The 14,734-nt window shown below is 43.6% G+C and overlaps 1 protein-coding gene across 8 annotated transcripts in view; it reads right to left on the bottom strand.

Annotated features, from left to right (window-relative positions):
• The window catches only part of SFR1 (SWI5 dependent homologous recombination repair protein 1), a 240,458-nt gene that overhangs the window by 163,194 nt on the left and 62,530 nt on the right, over positions 1-14,734 (bottom strand). For all 8 annotated transcript variants that reach the window (XM_078643725.1, XM_078643731.1, XM_078643732.1 and 5 more), the window contains one exon: positions 7,268-7,419. In XM_078643725.1, coding sequence (XP_078499851.1) covers positions 7,268-7,384 — 117 coding nt within the window. In that variant the 5' untranslated portion in view covers positions 7,385-7,419. The remainder of the gene's footprint in view (positions 1-7,267; positions 7,420-14,734) is intronic.

The raw sequence follows: 14,734 nt of genomic DNA, 5'->3' as shown, positions 1-14,734 counted from the left end.
CTGGAAAGCAGTTTTAGATGATATCGACTCCACCTTCGAAACTGAAATCCCGCGCTTTCCTGCATACACAATCCTAGGGCTGCCCAACGCACTTACATTTCCTTTGAGGTCTCCCCGGGGCAAACAGATGGGCATTGCCATGCAAGCAGCGTCGCAACATATCCTGTCACTCTGGGGATCCACCACCATACCCACCCACACTGGCTGGCTGCATAAACTGTGGTTTACGTTGGGCATGGAACGTATCCAAGCTACGCTCACTCACACGGCTGACTCATTTCAGAAGGTCTGGCAACCGCTTCTGTCCCTCCTGTCCAGGGAGTTTCACGAAATCACATGCCCGAAATATCTCCGCATTCTACGGCTTACAGGTCCGCCACAAGATCCCCCACGAACTTGAACACCTTGAAACATACCACTCTGAACGTGCTTTAACAGAGGCTCCAGATAAATGGCATACTGGTCGGGGTGGGGGGAGGGGGGGTTGTTGGGAAGAGGGTGGGGGGCTGGGTTCGTCTTATTGTTCTGTTCGGTTGACTTTCTTGCATGGCACTTTTACCAAAATGTCGACAATGCGTTTCTGCGTGGGCATGGTTTATTTGCTTCCCTGAAGACTCTTAGAGAAGACGTGCCTGTCTGTCTCGCTCGCTATATATGCCTACTACATACCTGCTACCTAGCTTTGCTTGTCATTCTTACCCTTAAAACCAATAAAACAAATTTGAAAAGAAAAAAAAAAAGTGTGATAGAAGAGGCCACTTCTCGAGCGTTTGCAAGGATGGGGACAGTAATCAAGTGAAAGCTATCTACAGCGAGGGTGACCAAGTACCGAAATATGTTTTTCAGGTGAAAGATAAAGAGGGAGAGAATACTCACATTTATCCTATGTACTGTGTACCTAAATAGTAAACCAATAGTTATGTTTGCAGACTCATGCTCACCATTCACGCTGATCAACCAGATGGATTTCAACAAGTCCTTCGACGTACGTAATCTAGACATCTCAGAACCAGACATATCACCAGAAGGGCACACTAAGGAACCCATACCCCTGGTAGGTATGGCAAAAAATGCTTATTACGTTCAAAGGCAGGTCCACCTACGGAAAAGTGTATGGCGACGGTAGGATCCAACCTACTAGGATGGCGCCATCAGAAAGATCTAGTGATCATTCTGGATTCCAACAACAAGGAACAAGTTCTCCTTATTGAAAGAGAAGAAGGGGCAAATGAGATATGCAAGGATTATCCTACTTTATTCTCTGACAAACTCGGCTTACTGTAGGATTTCCAGCACCGGATTAAGGTGAAACTGGGTGCCAGAGCAGTGGTGCACAAACCCCGCCCTGTTCCCCTCATGTTGAGAGAGGCACTAAAGAAGGAGTTGGACAAACAATGTGAGTTGGGAGTTATACAAACTATAGAAGCGTCAGAATGGTTGGCTCCCATTGTTCTGGCGTCCAAGGCCAATGGCGAGGGGATCTGTTTGTGTGTGGACCTGCGCAGCCTTAATGACAACATATGGGTTGAGACCCATCAACGAGATGCTAAGCACCATGGGTGATGCAAAAATATTTTCTGTGAATTACTTATTCATGTAAATTAATCAAAAAGAGACTAGCTCATGTTTATATTAGGTTACAAAAAATAAGAAAAGACTCAAGTATGTTTCGTCATCGGTTGGGAACACCTGGTGAGTGTGTTCATAAAGCCCTCACCCACCAACCTAGTTGGTGGCATGCTTCATCATCGGGCCCACCCAGTGACACCTAGCGTGCCCCGGGTGTGCTTCGACGCCTGATTACAGCGGAGCTGGTATGTTGCTGAGTGTGCAGTGAAGATAGTAAAGAAAGTGATGTTTAAAACGGCTTGGCGGGGGTCCCAGTGCCCGAGGGTAGGATTAAACTTTAATACCTGGGCCTCCGTCAGCGGTTAAAAAATATAAGGCTGGAGGATGTTAGAGGGGAGTTACGACCTCCCACATCCAATGGGTCAACATGTTTCAGCCAGTGCCTTATGTCTATGCTGGCTTTCTTCAGCTGGTCAAGCCCTTGCCACCTCTCAACCATGAGGTCAGACTGAGCAAAAACTAGCGTGGTCTTGAGAAGGGAATCCCCCCTCTCACACATAGATAAACACTTTAGGGCGTGTAGACACATAGTCTGTATCACACACCCACTAGTTTACTTACACTCACCCTTTTATTTTAGGTCCTGAAGAAAGCCATCATAGACATAAGGCACTGGCTGAAACATGTTGACCCATTGGATGTGGGAGGTCGTAACTCACCTCTAACATCCTCCAGCCTTATATTTTTTAACCGCTGACAGAGGCCCAGGTATTAAAGTTTAATCCTACCCTCGGGTACTGGGACCCCCGCCAAGCCGTTTTAAACATCACTTTCTTTACTATCTTCACTGCACACTCAGCAACATACCAGCTCCGTTGTAATCAGGCGTCGAAGCACACCTGGGGCACGCTAGGTGTCACTGGGTGGGCCCAATGATGAAGCATGTCACCAACTAGGTTGGTGGGGGAGGGCTTTATGAACACACTCACCAGGTGTTCCCAACCGATGACGAAACATACTTGAGTCTTTTCTTATTTTTTGTAACCTAATATAAACATGAGCTAGTCTCTTTTTGATTAATTTACATATTACCCCGGGGATAAGGACTAGCTATCTGGTCCTCTCTCTCTCTCTTGATTTCGCAATTACTTATTCATGGCATACTACCAAGTGGAGATGCACCCACAGTCTAGACTCTTCACTGTATTCACCACTCCTTTTGGGGCTTAAATGTTTAAGAGGATGCCGTTTGGCTTGGCATCGGCCGCTGCAGTTTTTCAGAAGATAATGCAAACAGTGTTGAGCGGCCTAGTGAAGACGTTCTGCTTCCGAGATGATATCTTAGTATACGGTACCACTGTAGAAGAGCTTGATTCTACATTATGACAAGTGTTCAGTAAATTGATGAAATCTGGCTTGACAGTGAAGCAGAACAAGTGTAAAATCAAAGTCAGTTCCATAGACTACTTGGGACACACAATATCACAAGAGGGGTTCAGACCTAAGCGCAGCCTAGTCCAATCAGTTAAGGATGCCCCTATCCAAAAAACAAGGAAGAACTCAAATCCTTTCTAGGGTTAATCGTATACATGGCCAAGTACGTCAAAGGGTTCTCAGAGAAATGCGAATGTCTACGTGATCTCTTAAGGAAAGGCAATGATTTTGTTTGGGAAACAAAACACAGCATCACGATAAACAACCTGAAAGATGAGATAAAGTCACCTGCGTTGGGGTCATTCGACCCCAAAAAGAAGACATTCTTGACCACTGATGCATCCAACAAGGGATTGGGAGTCACCCTATCACAAAAAGAGACCATCGTTGCGTATGCTTCCCGATGCTTGCTGTCTTCTGGCTGGTGTTACATTTCAAATTTTATGTTTGGGGCATAAAATTCACCATCCTATCAGACCACAAACCACTCACATTCATGTTTTCAACCAAGAAAACTAACTGCGCATCTCCCCGCATATCAAAATGGAGATTAGGCCTTGAGGGTTATTGTTTCAGGATCAAGTATGTACCAGGAGGTGACAATGTCATAGCAGACTACCTCTCCAGGGCACTGCTAGAAGGGGAAGTGCAAGATGAAACCCTGGGCATGCCTTTCCTTGCCATACAATTACAAGCCATAACAGAACGTGAATGGAATGATGAGACGGTTTCCGACAAAAACGTTAAGTTCGCTCAAAGAACTACTTGTCGAAGGATTGCCTGAGAAGCGCAAGGACCTGAAAGAAGATCTGCAGAGCTACTAGGAGGTCAGACATAAACTATCCATGATTGGTGGGAAGGTATACAGGAATGACAAAGCCATACCACCTACCAAATTGAGAGGAAAAATTATAGACTTAGCTCACGAAGGGCATTTAAACAGGAGAATAACAAAAAACAGAGCAAGGAACCATTTCTGGTTCCCCAATATGGACTCTTGGGTGGAGCAAAAAGTAAAAGAGTGCACTAGCTGTGTGAAAAGTGACAAGACAAAGACTGTGCATAAAGTACCATTGTCCCCAGTTGTGGTACCCAATGTGCCATGGAGCAAATTGGCAATGGACATAATAGGTTCTATGGAGAACCTAGGACAGCAGAAAAGATTCATGATGGTACTCATCGACTACACCTCCACTGGATAAGATATAGATTTGTGACGCACACTACTACGAAAATCCTTGTTGAATTTTTGAGTGACTTATTCAGCTGCGAAGGGATTCCACAAACTCTAGTCACAGACAATGGGGTAGAATTTGTGTCAGAGGAGATGAAAGGATTTTTAAGCAACATGGGAATCACACATGAAAAAACTGCATTATATTGTCTCAAGGTCAATGGCCTCGTAGAACGAGCGAACCACATGATTAAAGAAAACATCCAATTAGCCATGGTTAATGGACATGATGTAGACAAGTCATTATGCGAGTGCCTGTGGTCTTACCACATATCCCCCAACTTAATAACAGGAGTCTCCCCTTTTGTGTCCCTCAGGGGTAGAGAACCCTGCACAAAAATGAACCCCATATGGTTGGACAGTGGGAGGCCTGTTTACACAAATGCACCCCTCATTTATGAGAGAAGGAATAAACACCAGCTCAAGTGCAAAAGAAACAGGATTGGGAAGTTGGCTATTCTGTAAGAGTTAAGATACCTACCAGAGAAAAGATAAACCACCGCAAGTTCTACTCCACACAGCGACTGACTGAGGTCAAAAGAAATGTGGTTCAGCTTGATAATGGTCAAGTCTGGAGTGGGGACAGAATTGTTAAGGCCGGTATCAATTAACACATGTACGCCTAAGCTCCTATAAATCCCAGTCCCCTCCTTCCCTCCTCAGCCTTTGTCTTAATACTTCCCTTTACAATACTATTGTTCAACAATTTTTAATGTTTTGAGCCTATGTCCTGCTACTTCTGGATAAAGGCTTCCCATTTTTTCAGCCTTGCAGGTACCTTATTGACAGATGACAGGACATCTTAAATGTCACAGCGCAACTCATCCTTTGTATGTTGAACATACCTGTATAAAAATGTCTTAAAGTGTGCATGAATCATGTGCAATGCTCCGTTTATTATGATCAATAAAAACATTTGTAATTGCAGTTCATCTTCACGGAAGAAGGGACAGTTACTTATTAGTCTATAACTTGATAGGTACGCATTGGCTTGAGGGTGGCACAGTAGGTAGAGGCCAAAACTTTGATTGGCTCAGGCTTAATCCTTATGGATCGTATAGGGGTGTGGTGTTCTTGAAAAAAAAATGTATTTGTGAGCAATGTAATCTTCATATAAGGCAAATGCAATTAACTATTCAGACATAATACATTGAGGTGAGAAGACCCCGTTTGATACCACTTGTTGTGACAAATTTTACTCTGCTCAAGGAATTGACATCTAGATAGTGTAGAGGGGTGCTCTCTTTATTAGGATCAGTATCAAAATGGGTGAGCCAAGTTGATCTTCTTCGGAGAAAAGATGGATACTTATTCATTTATAACTCCATAGGAACGCATTGGCTTGAAAGTGGCACAGTGGGCACAAGTTGAACCGTTGCTTGGCTCAGGCTAAATCCTTATGGAGCTTGTAGGGAGATGTGATTGGGTTGAAAAACAAAATACATGTTTTTGAGCCAAGATATTTTTCCTATAAGAGAACCACAATTACTTATTTGCATGTAACTATATAGGAATGCATTTAGGTGAAGGCAACCAGTTTAGTGCCACCTGTTGTGGTAAATTTTGCTCAGCTCAGGCGGTTTACATATCATAAGTGTAGAGGGGAACTTCCTTTTATAGGATCAGTATGAAAATGGGTGAGCCAAGTTGATCTTCATGGGAGAAAAGATGGTTACTTATTCGTTTATAACTCTATAGGAACGCATTGGCTTGAAAGTGGCACAGTGGGCACAAGTTGAACCATTGCTTGGTTCAGGCTAAATCCTTATGGAGCTTGTAGGGGGATGTGGTAGGGTTGAAAAACAAAATACATGTTTTTGAGCCAAGATATTTTTCCTATAAGAGAACCACAATTACTTATTTGCATGTAACTATATAGGAATGCATTTAGGTGAAGGCAACCAGTTTAGTGCCACCTGTTGTGGTAAATTTTGCTCAGCTCAGGCGGTTTACATATCATAAGTGTAGAGGGGAACTTCCTTTTATAGGATCAGTATGAAAATGGGTGAGCCAAGTTGATCTTCATGGGAGAAAAGATGGTTACTTATTCGTTTATAACTCTATAGGAACGCATTGGCTTGAAAGTGGCACAGTGGGCACAAGTTGAACCATTGCTTGGTTCAGGCTAAATCCTTATGGAGCTTGTAGGGGGATGTGGTAGGGTTGAAAAACAAAATACATGTTTGTGAGCCAAGGTGTTTTTCCTATAAGAGAACCACAATTACTTATTTGCATGTAACTATTTAGGAATGCATTGAGTTGAGGGCAACCACTTTGGTGCCACCTGCTGTGTCAAATTTTGCTCGGCTCAGGCAATATACATATTAGCAGTGTAGAGGTGAACTTCCTTTATTAGGATCAGTATGAAAATGGGTGAGCCAAGTTATTCTTCATGGGAGAAAAGATGGTTACTTATTTGTTTATAACTCATAAGGAACGTATTGGCTTGAAAGTGGCACAGTGGGCACAAGTTGAACCGTTGCCTGTCTCAGGCTAAATCCTTATGGAGCTTGTAGGGGGATGTGGTATGGTTGAAAAGCAAAATACATGTTTGTGAGCCAATATGTTTTTCCTATAAGAGAATGTTAGGGTCTGTTCAATACAAAGAGCTTGTCCCTTCTCCTGGCATTAGTTGTGTGTGGTATCTGAAGTGCACTGTCTATCCTCTCCTCCCATACATAGAGATGATTCTCGCTTATTGTATATATGTATTATGACTCATTGTATATATTGCAACATTGTCGCTTTGAAAGTATGATATTGTCTGCAGAGCTCGCTCTTATGTTACAAAGCGATATGTAATGGTTTTGCCAAGGTTTATTTTATTCATTTAATAGCGCTGTCAAGGTTTGTTTATTCAGCTACAGGTGTGAAGAGAATCCTTGGTTTGCATACATAATGAAGCGCTGCACGTTTTCTAACGAACATCCTTTCAACGTGCAGCACGTGTGAGCCCTACCCGCCTTCGCCTATAAAAGCCCCTTCTGAGCGCTCGCAGTTGCTTGTGCTCGTCGGATGGTTCCCGCTTACCTGAAGATCCCGCCCCTGTATCGTCCTCCGGGTCCTTGTTCCTAGATCCACCGCGGAGCTTCTTCCTGCTTCGGCCTCCCGGTCCAGCTCCGACATTGTCTCCCGCATTACCGGCATTCCAGACTTCCGGTCCCCATGAAACCCGAAACAACCTGCAACAAAAAGAAAAGAGAAACAAGGAGTAAGATTAGCGCGCTAATGCAGCAGCAATAGTACAAGTAAGTGACAGAAACTTTCTTTGAAAAGGAACATTGCAGAACTTCTTGAAAGGTAAAAGGCACAAACTATTTCTTGGATTTTCTTGGCATATAAAAGAATGTATTTCGAAACGAAAGACTACCTTCTTTGGATTAGGTTCAAATGTAAGACATTGTATCCATGGGACCATTCTCTTAAAAGTGAGACATTGAAAGAGACACAGATATTTACGTTTAGACACGGATACTTACGTTTGTGTATATGCATATTCATGAAAGACTATAGAGTGCAAAATTTGGAATATTAATACAGGATGATTGAGAAGTGAGTTGTAATACAGATTTCCTACTCATATGCATGTTGTGAATTAGTTTATGTAACAGATATTAAGAATAGTTGTTTTTCTTAAGGTAGAACATCACTTTCATCTCAAGACAATTCAATCTGGTGAACAGAAAGACCAGACACAGAGAGGTACTTGTTTAGTCATGCTGTGTTTTAAAACCATTCTTAGAATAAGAGGAACAAAACTTACATGATAGAAGTGAACAGTAATATATTGTTTGAATTTATGTATTTGCTAGGTACTACAACCAGTTTCCACGCATCTCCAGTAGACACAATCTGAGGAGCTGTGTTTATCTCTCTTTTGTTATTTTATCCACTTCCCCCTTCCCTTGGGCTTCTTTTTGTTACTCACTGTTTCAGTTCAGTGTAGTGACATCAGAGGCTTAAGGGTGGCTATGAATCGTCTTCTGCTTCCCAACAAGAACCATCTAATGTTCAGGTGAGCTGGATCTTGACAGAGAACCACAATTACTTATTTGCATGTAACTATATAGGAATGCATTGAGTTGAGGACAACCACTTTGGTGCCACCTGCTGTGGCAAATTTTGCTCGGATCAGGCAGTTTACATATCAGAAGTGTAGAGGGGAACTCCCTTTATTAGGATCAATATGAAACTTGATGAGCCAAGTTGATCTTGATGGGAGAAATGTAGGTTAATTATTCATCAATATCTCCATATGAATGCATTGGCTTGAGGGTGGCACAGTGGGCACAGGTGGTAACATTGCTTGGCTAAGTCTAACTCCTTATGGAGCTTGTAAAAGGATGGATTGTTTTTAAAATGATTGTGATCCAATGTGAATTTCTTATAGGGAAAGTATGATTACTTATTGAATATAACTACCCGGTGATGCTTTGAGGTCAAGGTAACCCATATGGTGCCACAAATTATGATCAGCTTAGACAACTTACAAACAGGTACTCCATTGCTTAAATTGTGATGGTGGCAAGGTTGGCCCATATTTTGGTGGAAAGGTTGCTAGTGTCAGACCAAATCCTAATAGACATAATAGGGTGTAGAGTCAAAATATCGAGTTTTTATTCTCGACTAGACATAATATCGAGTAAAAAATATAGAATAGACATAATATCGACTAGACAGAATATAGACTACCAAAATATCGACTAGAAAATGTTAATATCAAATAAAATGGGCATAATATCGAATCAAAAATATAGAATGGACTTAATATCGACTAGACAGAATATAGAAAACAAAAATATCGAATTTAAGGTAAGTTAATAATAATTTGTAATATTTGTGTGATATAATTCTGTAGCGGGTTGTGGGTTTATAGGGGAATAGGGTGGGAAGTAATTTAATTATAATTAATTAAATATGTTATTTTATTTATTGGTATTTTTTAAAAATTAATTGTCAATTAATTAATAATTGGTAATTAATTAACATATAATTGGTAATTAATTTTAATTGATTAATTGATAAATATGGTAATTTTAGTAATTTGCACTACTCTGCAGCCACTGAATAACAGTGACAGACGAGCAGGTGGTGACACTAAAAAGGGACTACGGTAGCCCTCGCCAGTGTAGTGTAAACGTATCTGCCATGATGGGTTGGCGGTACTGGTGTTTGTCTTAAGCAACTGTAAAAAACCACTTATGAAATTAGTTCCGTTGGGAGTTTTTGAAGTATGTCAGTACAAAAGAATTAACGTAAATAGGCAACAATATTTGGAGGCTTATTTACAAGCCCCTTACACCGCCGGTACGTCACATTTCCCAATGTTAAAAGTGTGCACCGGGCTTTTTTTTAATGCAGATTTATATAGCGCGAACTCGACCCGAAGGTATTGGAGTGCTTTACATAAGCACCGGTTACGTTACACAGGACACGTCCAGGCAAAGGGAGATTAGGTGATTTACCCAGAATCACTGGATGTGGACTCAACCAAGAGGCTCGAACCTTGGTTTCCAGCCCCAAAGTCGGCAGTCTAGCCGTCAGACCACATCCTCTCCCCAGGCTTGTAAATAAGCCCCTTGATTTTTAGACTACATTGATGCGTTGGTCCTCCACACGATAAACTGGGACGATTTAGTTTCGCGAAAAATGTGTTAATGCTTAGTTCATCAAAAGCACCAGAATCGAGATTCCAAAATTGCTACAGTGTTTATGCAAAAAAGAGACTAGGTTAACCGGCCTATATGATACGTGGCATGAAAAACAAATATAAATAATTCTGAATAGTTGGGAAATTCCGCTTACCAAATGTGACAATATCACGCCTGTTTTACAAAAATTACTTTGCCATTTGTCACGTGAAGTATCATATTTAAACACCCTCGGTACGAGCTAAGAATTCACTTCATGCAGAGTTGTAATGTTGACAAAAATTAGCCAAGGCTTGCTGTTGCCTGAGGTTGTTGCATGTGACGAGCGGTTCTCACTTGTCCACCTTAGTATCTGAGGACATGGCCGAATCATTGGCCTGGTAGCATCAACAGCAAACACCGCCACCATGTTGCTTCAACCATATCTGCATTTGACTCAAGGAGAAGCTGGGATGAAAGTATACTTTGGTTTGTTTTGCACAAGAGAATATATATATATTTGCTTGTCTTTTGAGAAATTATTTACTTAATTTATACTAAAGGAAGTAGGAGTGGCTCTTCATGTTTCAGAACAATTTAAGTAAAACCCACGGTAGGATAGAAATTAAACTACTACATTGCTTCAAAAACAACAAGCGCTCGCAAGACTTGTAGGCATCCGCTGTTTATTTTTGCATTGCGCTTTCAAAAGTGAAAGCGAGATGCAAAAATAAACACGCAGCACCATGTCTCCTTTTTTGTCCGGCCCAATGAGAAAGCCAGACTGGTGCGTGCTTCTGATAAGAAACTTCGTCACGACAGCCGTAATGCAGGTGAGCCAGTCCGGGTGGGCCAGACCAAAAAGCCAAAGGGAGGCAACACAAAACCCTCCTTTCCAATGGGAAGCCAGCGTTTACCATAAACGCTGACGCTACCGAATGGAAATGAGGGGCAGGGCTCGAGTCCCCTTCTCCAAACTGACTTGTTCACTATAGCTCTCACAGGCGAGGAGCACATCCACGCTCAAGCGCCAGGCGAGACCTGAAAAAAGGCTCTCGTTCGCAGATCGCAACTTTTCCCAATGCACTGCTTAGTTAGGATAATGGAGCTAAATCATGATAAACCTTTGCACACAATAAAAAAGTATTTTAAAGCTTATAGGGCCAGTCCTTAGATCGGACATTAACATTCCAATGGATAAAATATGCTTTAGAGGCACAGAATTATCAAAAATACTCTGAACTCACTTTTAATTGTGTTTTTTTATCCATACTTTTGCTGTGGATGTTTTGATTAATATTCACTGGGAAACCAGCTATGGCACGGACCTAAACTCCCTTTTAGACTCACTTTTTTATGATTTTCATGTTATTTTTTGCAGTGTTCAGAGACTGGTGAAAAGTGCATTGGGGTTTTGGTTTACTTTCAGCTAGCATTGCATGTACATTCTGAGAAAGGGAAGAATTCTAGTGTGTAAACTCTAAAATAGTGTCACTTTCCTCAAATACATGCAGTCTTATATAGCATGGACTAAGCCCAGAGGCATTGGCAGGGGCGGCTCTAGGCTCATGACGGCCCTGGGCAGGGAGCCCCGTAAGAGTGGTCCGGGCGGGGCGAAGCGTGGAGGCCAGTGAAGAGGGGGGGGGGGCAGGGTGTTTGGAAGTGGAACAGAGCCGGAGGATTATTATATCAAGGCTATATATTGGCGTGGTGGCCCCAGGGGTTCGGTGGCCCTGTGCAGGTGCACAGCTTGCACATGCCTAAGGCCGCCCCTGGCATTGGAGCGCTTTACGTGAACACCAGATAACGTACAGAGGGTCAGATTGTTTTTTTATGTTCATGTAGGTTAAATGATTTGCCCAGAATCACAGGATGTATGAACCTGGTATCTGAATCTAGTTTCCCAGTTTCAAAGTCAACTAAGGCCGTAACCTGTCCAGGTTGACTAGAGTAATTGTTATCTGGCAGACAAAGGAGCGGAGAAGAGACTGATTTATCTCTGCTGCCTGCATGGAGTAGAGGAGGACAAAAATAAACTGAGGAGCTCCTTCGCAGGCCTTCACCACCTGATGCTCCAGTCCTCTCTCCTGCTGCAATTCTCTGAAAAAGTAAGTGCTAATAACTTCCCATCAATAGCTACTTGCAGACTCTTTCACACCTGGAGAGAGGCAGGCACACCTCATGCTGTGACAGTCGGAATGGAGCAGCCCATTGTCATTCTGCCTTCTACATTAGCCAACTGGTCCCACTTCATGTGCATGGGATTCATACTTAAGGCTGTAACATGTAACAGCAGCCTTTCACGCTGTGCACCAGGGGTGGAGTCCTTAGTAGACCAAAAAAAAACAGCCCACCAACTGGCCTTAGACGGCAGCCCATCAGTCGATGCCTGATGGCCCGCCTTGCCAATCGGAGGCTGCGCATGTTATGACAATATTACCAGCTGAAAATTCACAAAAAGTCTTCAGAGATGAAGTCCTTCATTTCTCCACTTATATCTCGTCTGACTTATTTTCTACTTTTTTGTCTTTGCTAGGCGCAAACAAGCCTGTCAGTAAATCCGTTAGTGTGGCCAACTATCCAATTTTTTGCCGGTTTGACCGTTTGAGTAAGGGCCAACCCTGGGCCTGTGCGAGCTGGGCCCTGGACTGGACCTAAATATTCCCAGTGGCGCAGCAGGGAGATGCCTGACAAGGTCATGCAAACAGCTGTTCAATCGGGTCCTGTTGAAGGCTTTGTAATCAGCTCTTAATGTACCTCAGCCTAATTTCTAGCAACCCGGCAACCTCCTGCCCTACTCCCAGCTATCTCTTACCTCCTGTGGTCACACCGCAACGACCTCACTCCCCCACAACAAACACCCAATTATTTTTCTGCCACGGACGATGTTTGGGTCATTTTGATTTTGATCAAGCCCTGGTTCGAGTTGTCTGTCCTGCTTCTCTTCTCACCCCCATTGAGCTGCTTGTTGCAGGACACTAAGGGGTCGATTCCGATTCGGGAAAAAAACCATCCGTACGATTTGTATCCGGAGCCCTCTCCGTACGAATCGTACCCGTCCGTCCGAGTCGCGAAGTACGATCCGTATTCCGTGAATCCGTCCGAATCGTCGCGATCCGTACGTATTGCAAGGCTGAAACCATGAACCGTACGACTCGTACACATACCGTACGACTCGTACACATGCCGTACGACTCGTACACATGCCGTACGACCAGACGAGTACGATCCGGACCGGGGTATGAGGGCGCGATTCGTACAGTCCACCTCAGGTAAGGGCGAGTCGTACGGAAAAGCACACAAACACATACACACCGTACGGTCCGTACACCCCATGATCGCAGGGGTACGCACCGTACCCCTGCGATCATGGGGTGTACAAGCCGTACCCCATGTATGATGGGGGTACGAGCCGTACGCCCATTGTATGATGGATGTACGAGCCGTACCCCCATTGTACGATGGGTGTGCGAGCCGTACCCAATGTACGATGGGTGTACGAGCCGTACCCCGTTGTACGATGGGTGTATGAGCCGTACCCCCATTGTACGATGGGTGTACGAGCCGTACCCCCATTGTACGATGGGTGTACGAGCCGTACCCCCATTGTACGATGGGTGTACGAGCCGTTCGTCGTCTCTCGTGTACACGAGAGACGACGACCGGGGACCAACAGAGGAGGGATACCGCACCACGGCTCACCGCCAAAGAGAAAACGAACCCGTTTTCTGCAGCACTCATACAGATGGATCCCCTCCCGGTTACTGCCTGATACGCACCCGCATTCAGAACGCTAATATTCGAAGACGCTGACCTACCCAATAGGGCGGAATTTAGCAGCAAGAAGTGTATCTTGCACGTGACTCCACTGGATACACCATTCCTACTCAGTCACAATTTTGATTCTTAATGACATAGTGTCTCTCTCTTATCTACCTACACAGAACACAACCACGAGGTCCAGACTAGTCTCAACCCATACGTTTGGAGTTGAGTCTTAAGCCCTGAAGAGTCGTGTTGACTCAACTATACACGACGAAACACGTGTCGGCTAACTGTGATATTCCTCAAGTCTGGATACAAATAAACCATCATCTTGCTGTGACAAGAAACACACGAAAGAATCTGCTTCTGTTCATTGAATCACATTGGTCATTGTACTTTTTTTCTGTGACACCTTAATGTAGTTGCGAGAGCACAGCTTTGTAGCCTTACTTTATTGGGCTTAGATATGATTTTCACAGACCGATTACTTGGTAGTAAGTGTTCTTCAGGGCTTTGCTAGAGTTTGGTTCCTGTACGGCCCCTCTTTTTTGTATCCTTTGTGACAAACTTGCAGTTGGCTTTTTGGAAACAATGCCAGAGATGTCTGAGTAGTATAGAGAACCACTGACTTTCCACTGTGCCTGTTGCCATCTCGTGCCCACACTGTTCTCCTGATCTCCTACCCAACTGGGAAATCATGACTCATGCATGAAAACTGACATGTTTGATGAACACATAGCATGCACCTGTTTAAATATTTAGGAGCAGAGCTCACATCCTTAACGCTGTCATGAGTAGGCAGAACGCTATTCCCTTGACCAGAGCACCAGTGACAAATGCAAAACAAGCATTCGCTTAGCCAATAGGTCTTGCCTTTGGGACCTTATAAGTATTTAGTTATGCAGCACAATATCCTTGGTGCAACAACATCAACATCAACTGTTGCATGGCTAAACACTTATAAGGTCCCAAAGGCAAAACCTATTGGCTATGCCATGCTTGTTTATTCCTGGGGGTGGGGTAGGGATAGGTGGGGGGGTGTTACTAAATCTACTAACATGTTGCTGTGCTGATGTGCTAAAAGGCAGTGGGCCAGGCAGGC

This window comes from Lissotriton helveticus, chromosome 5_1, assembly GCF_964261635.1.
Source record: "Lissotriton helveticus chromosome 5_1, aLisHel1.1, whole genome shotgun sequence".
In the NCBI taxonomy this organism is placed as follows: Eukaryota; Metazoa; Chordata; class Amphibia; order Caudata; family Salamandridae; genus Lissotriton; species Lissotriton helveticus.
This window is presented reverse-complemented; position numbering and strand designations above follow the sequence as displayed.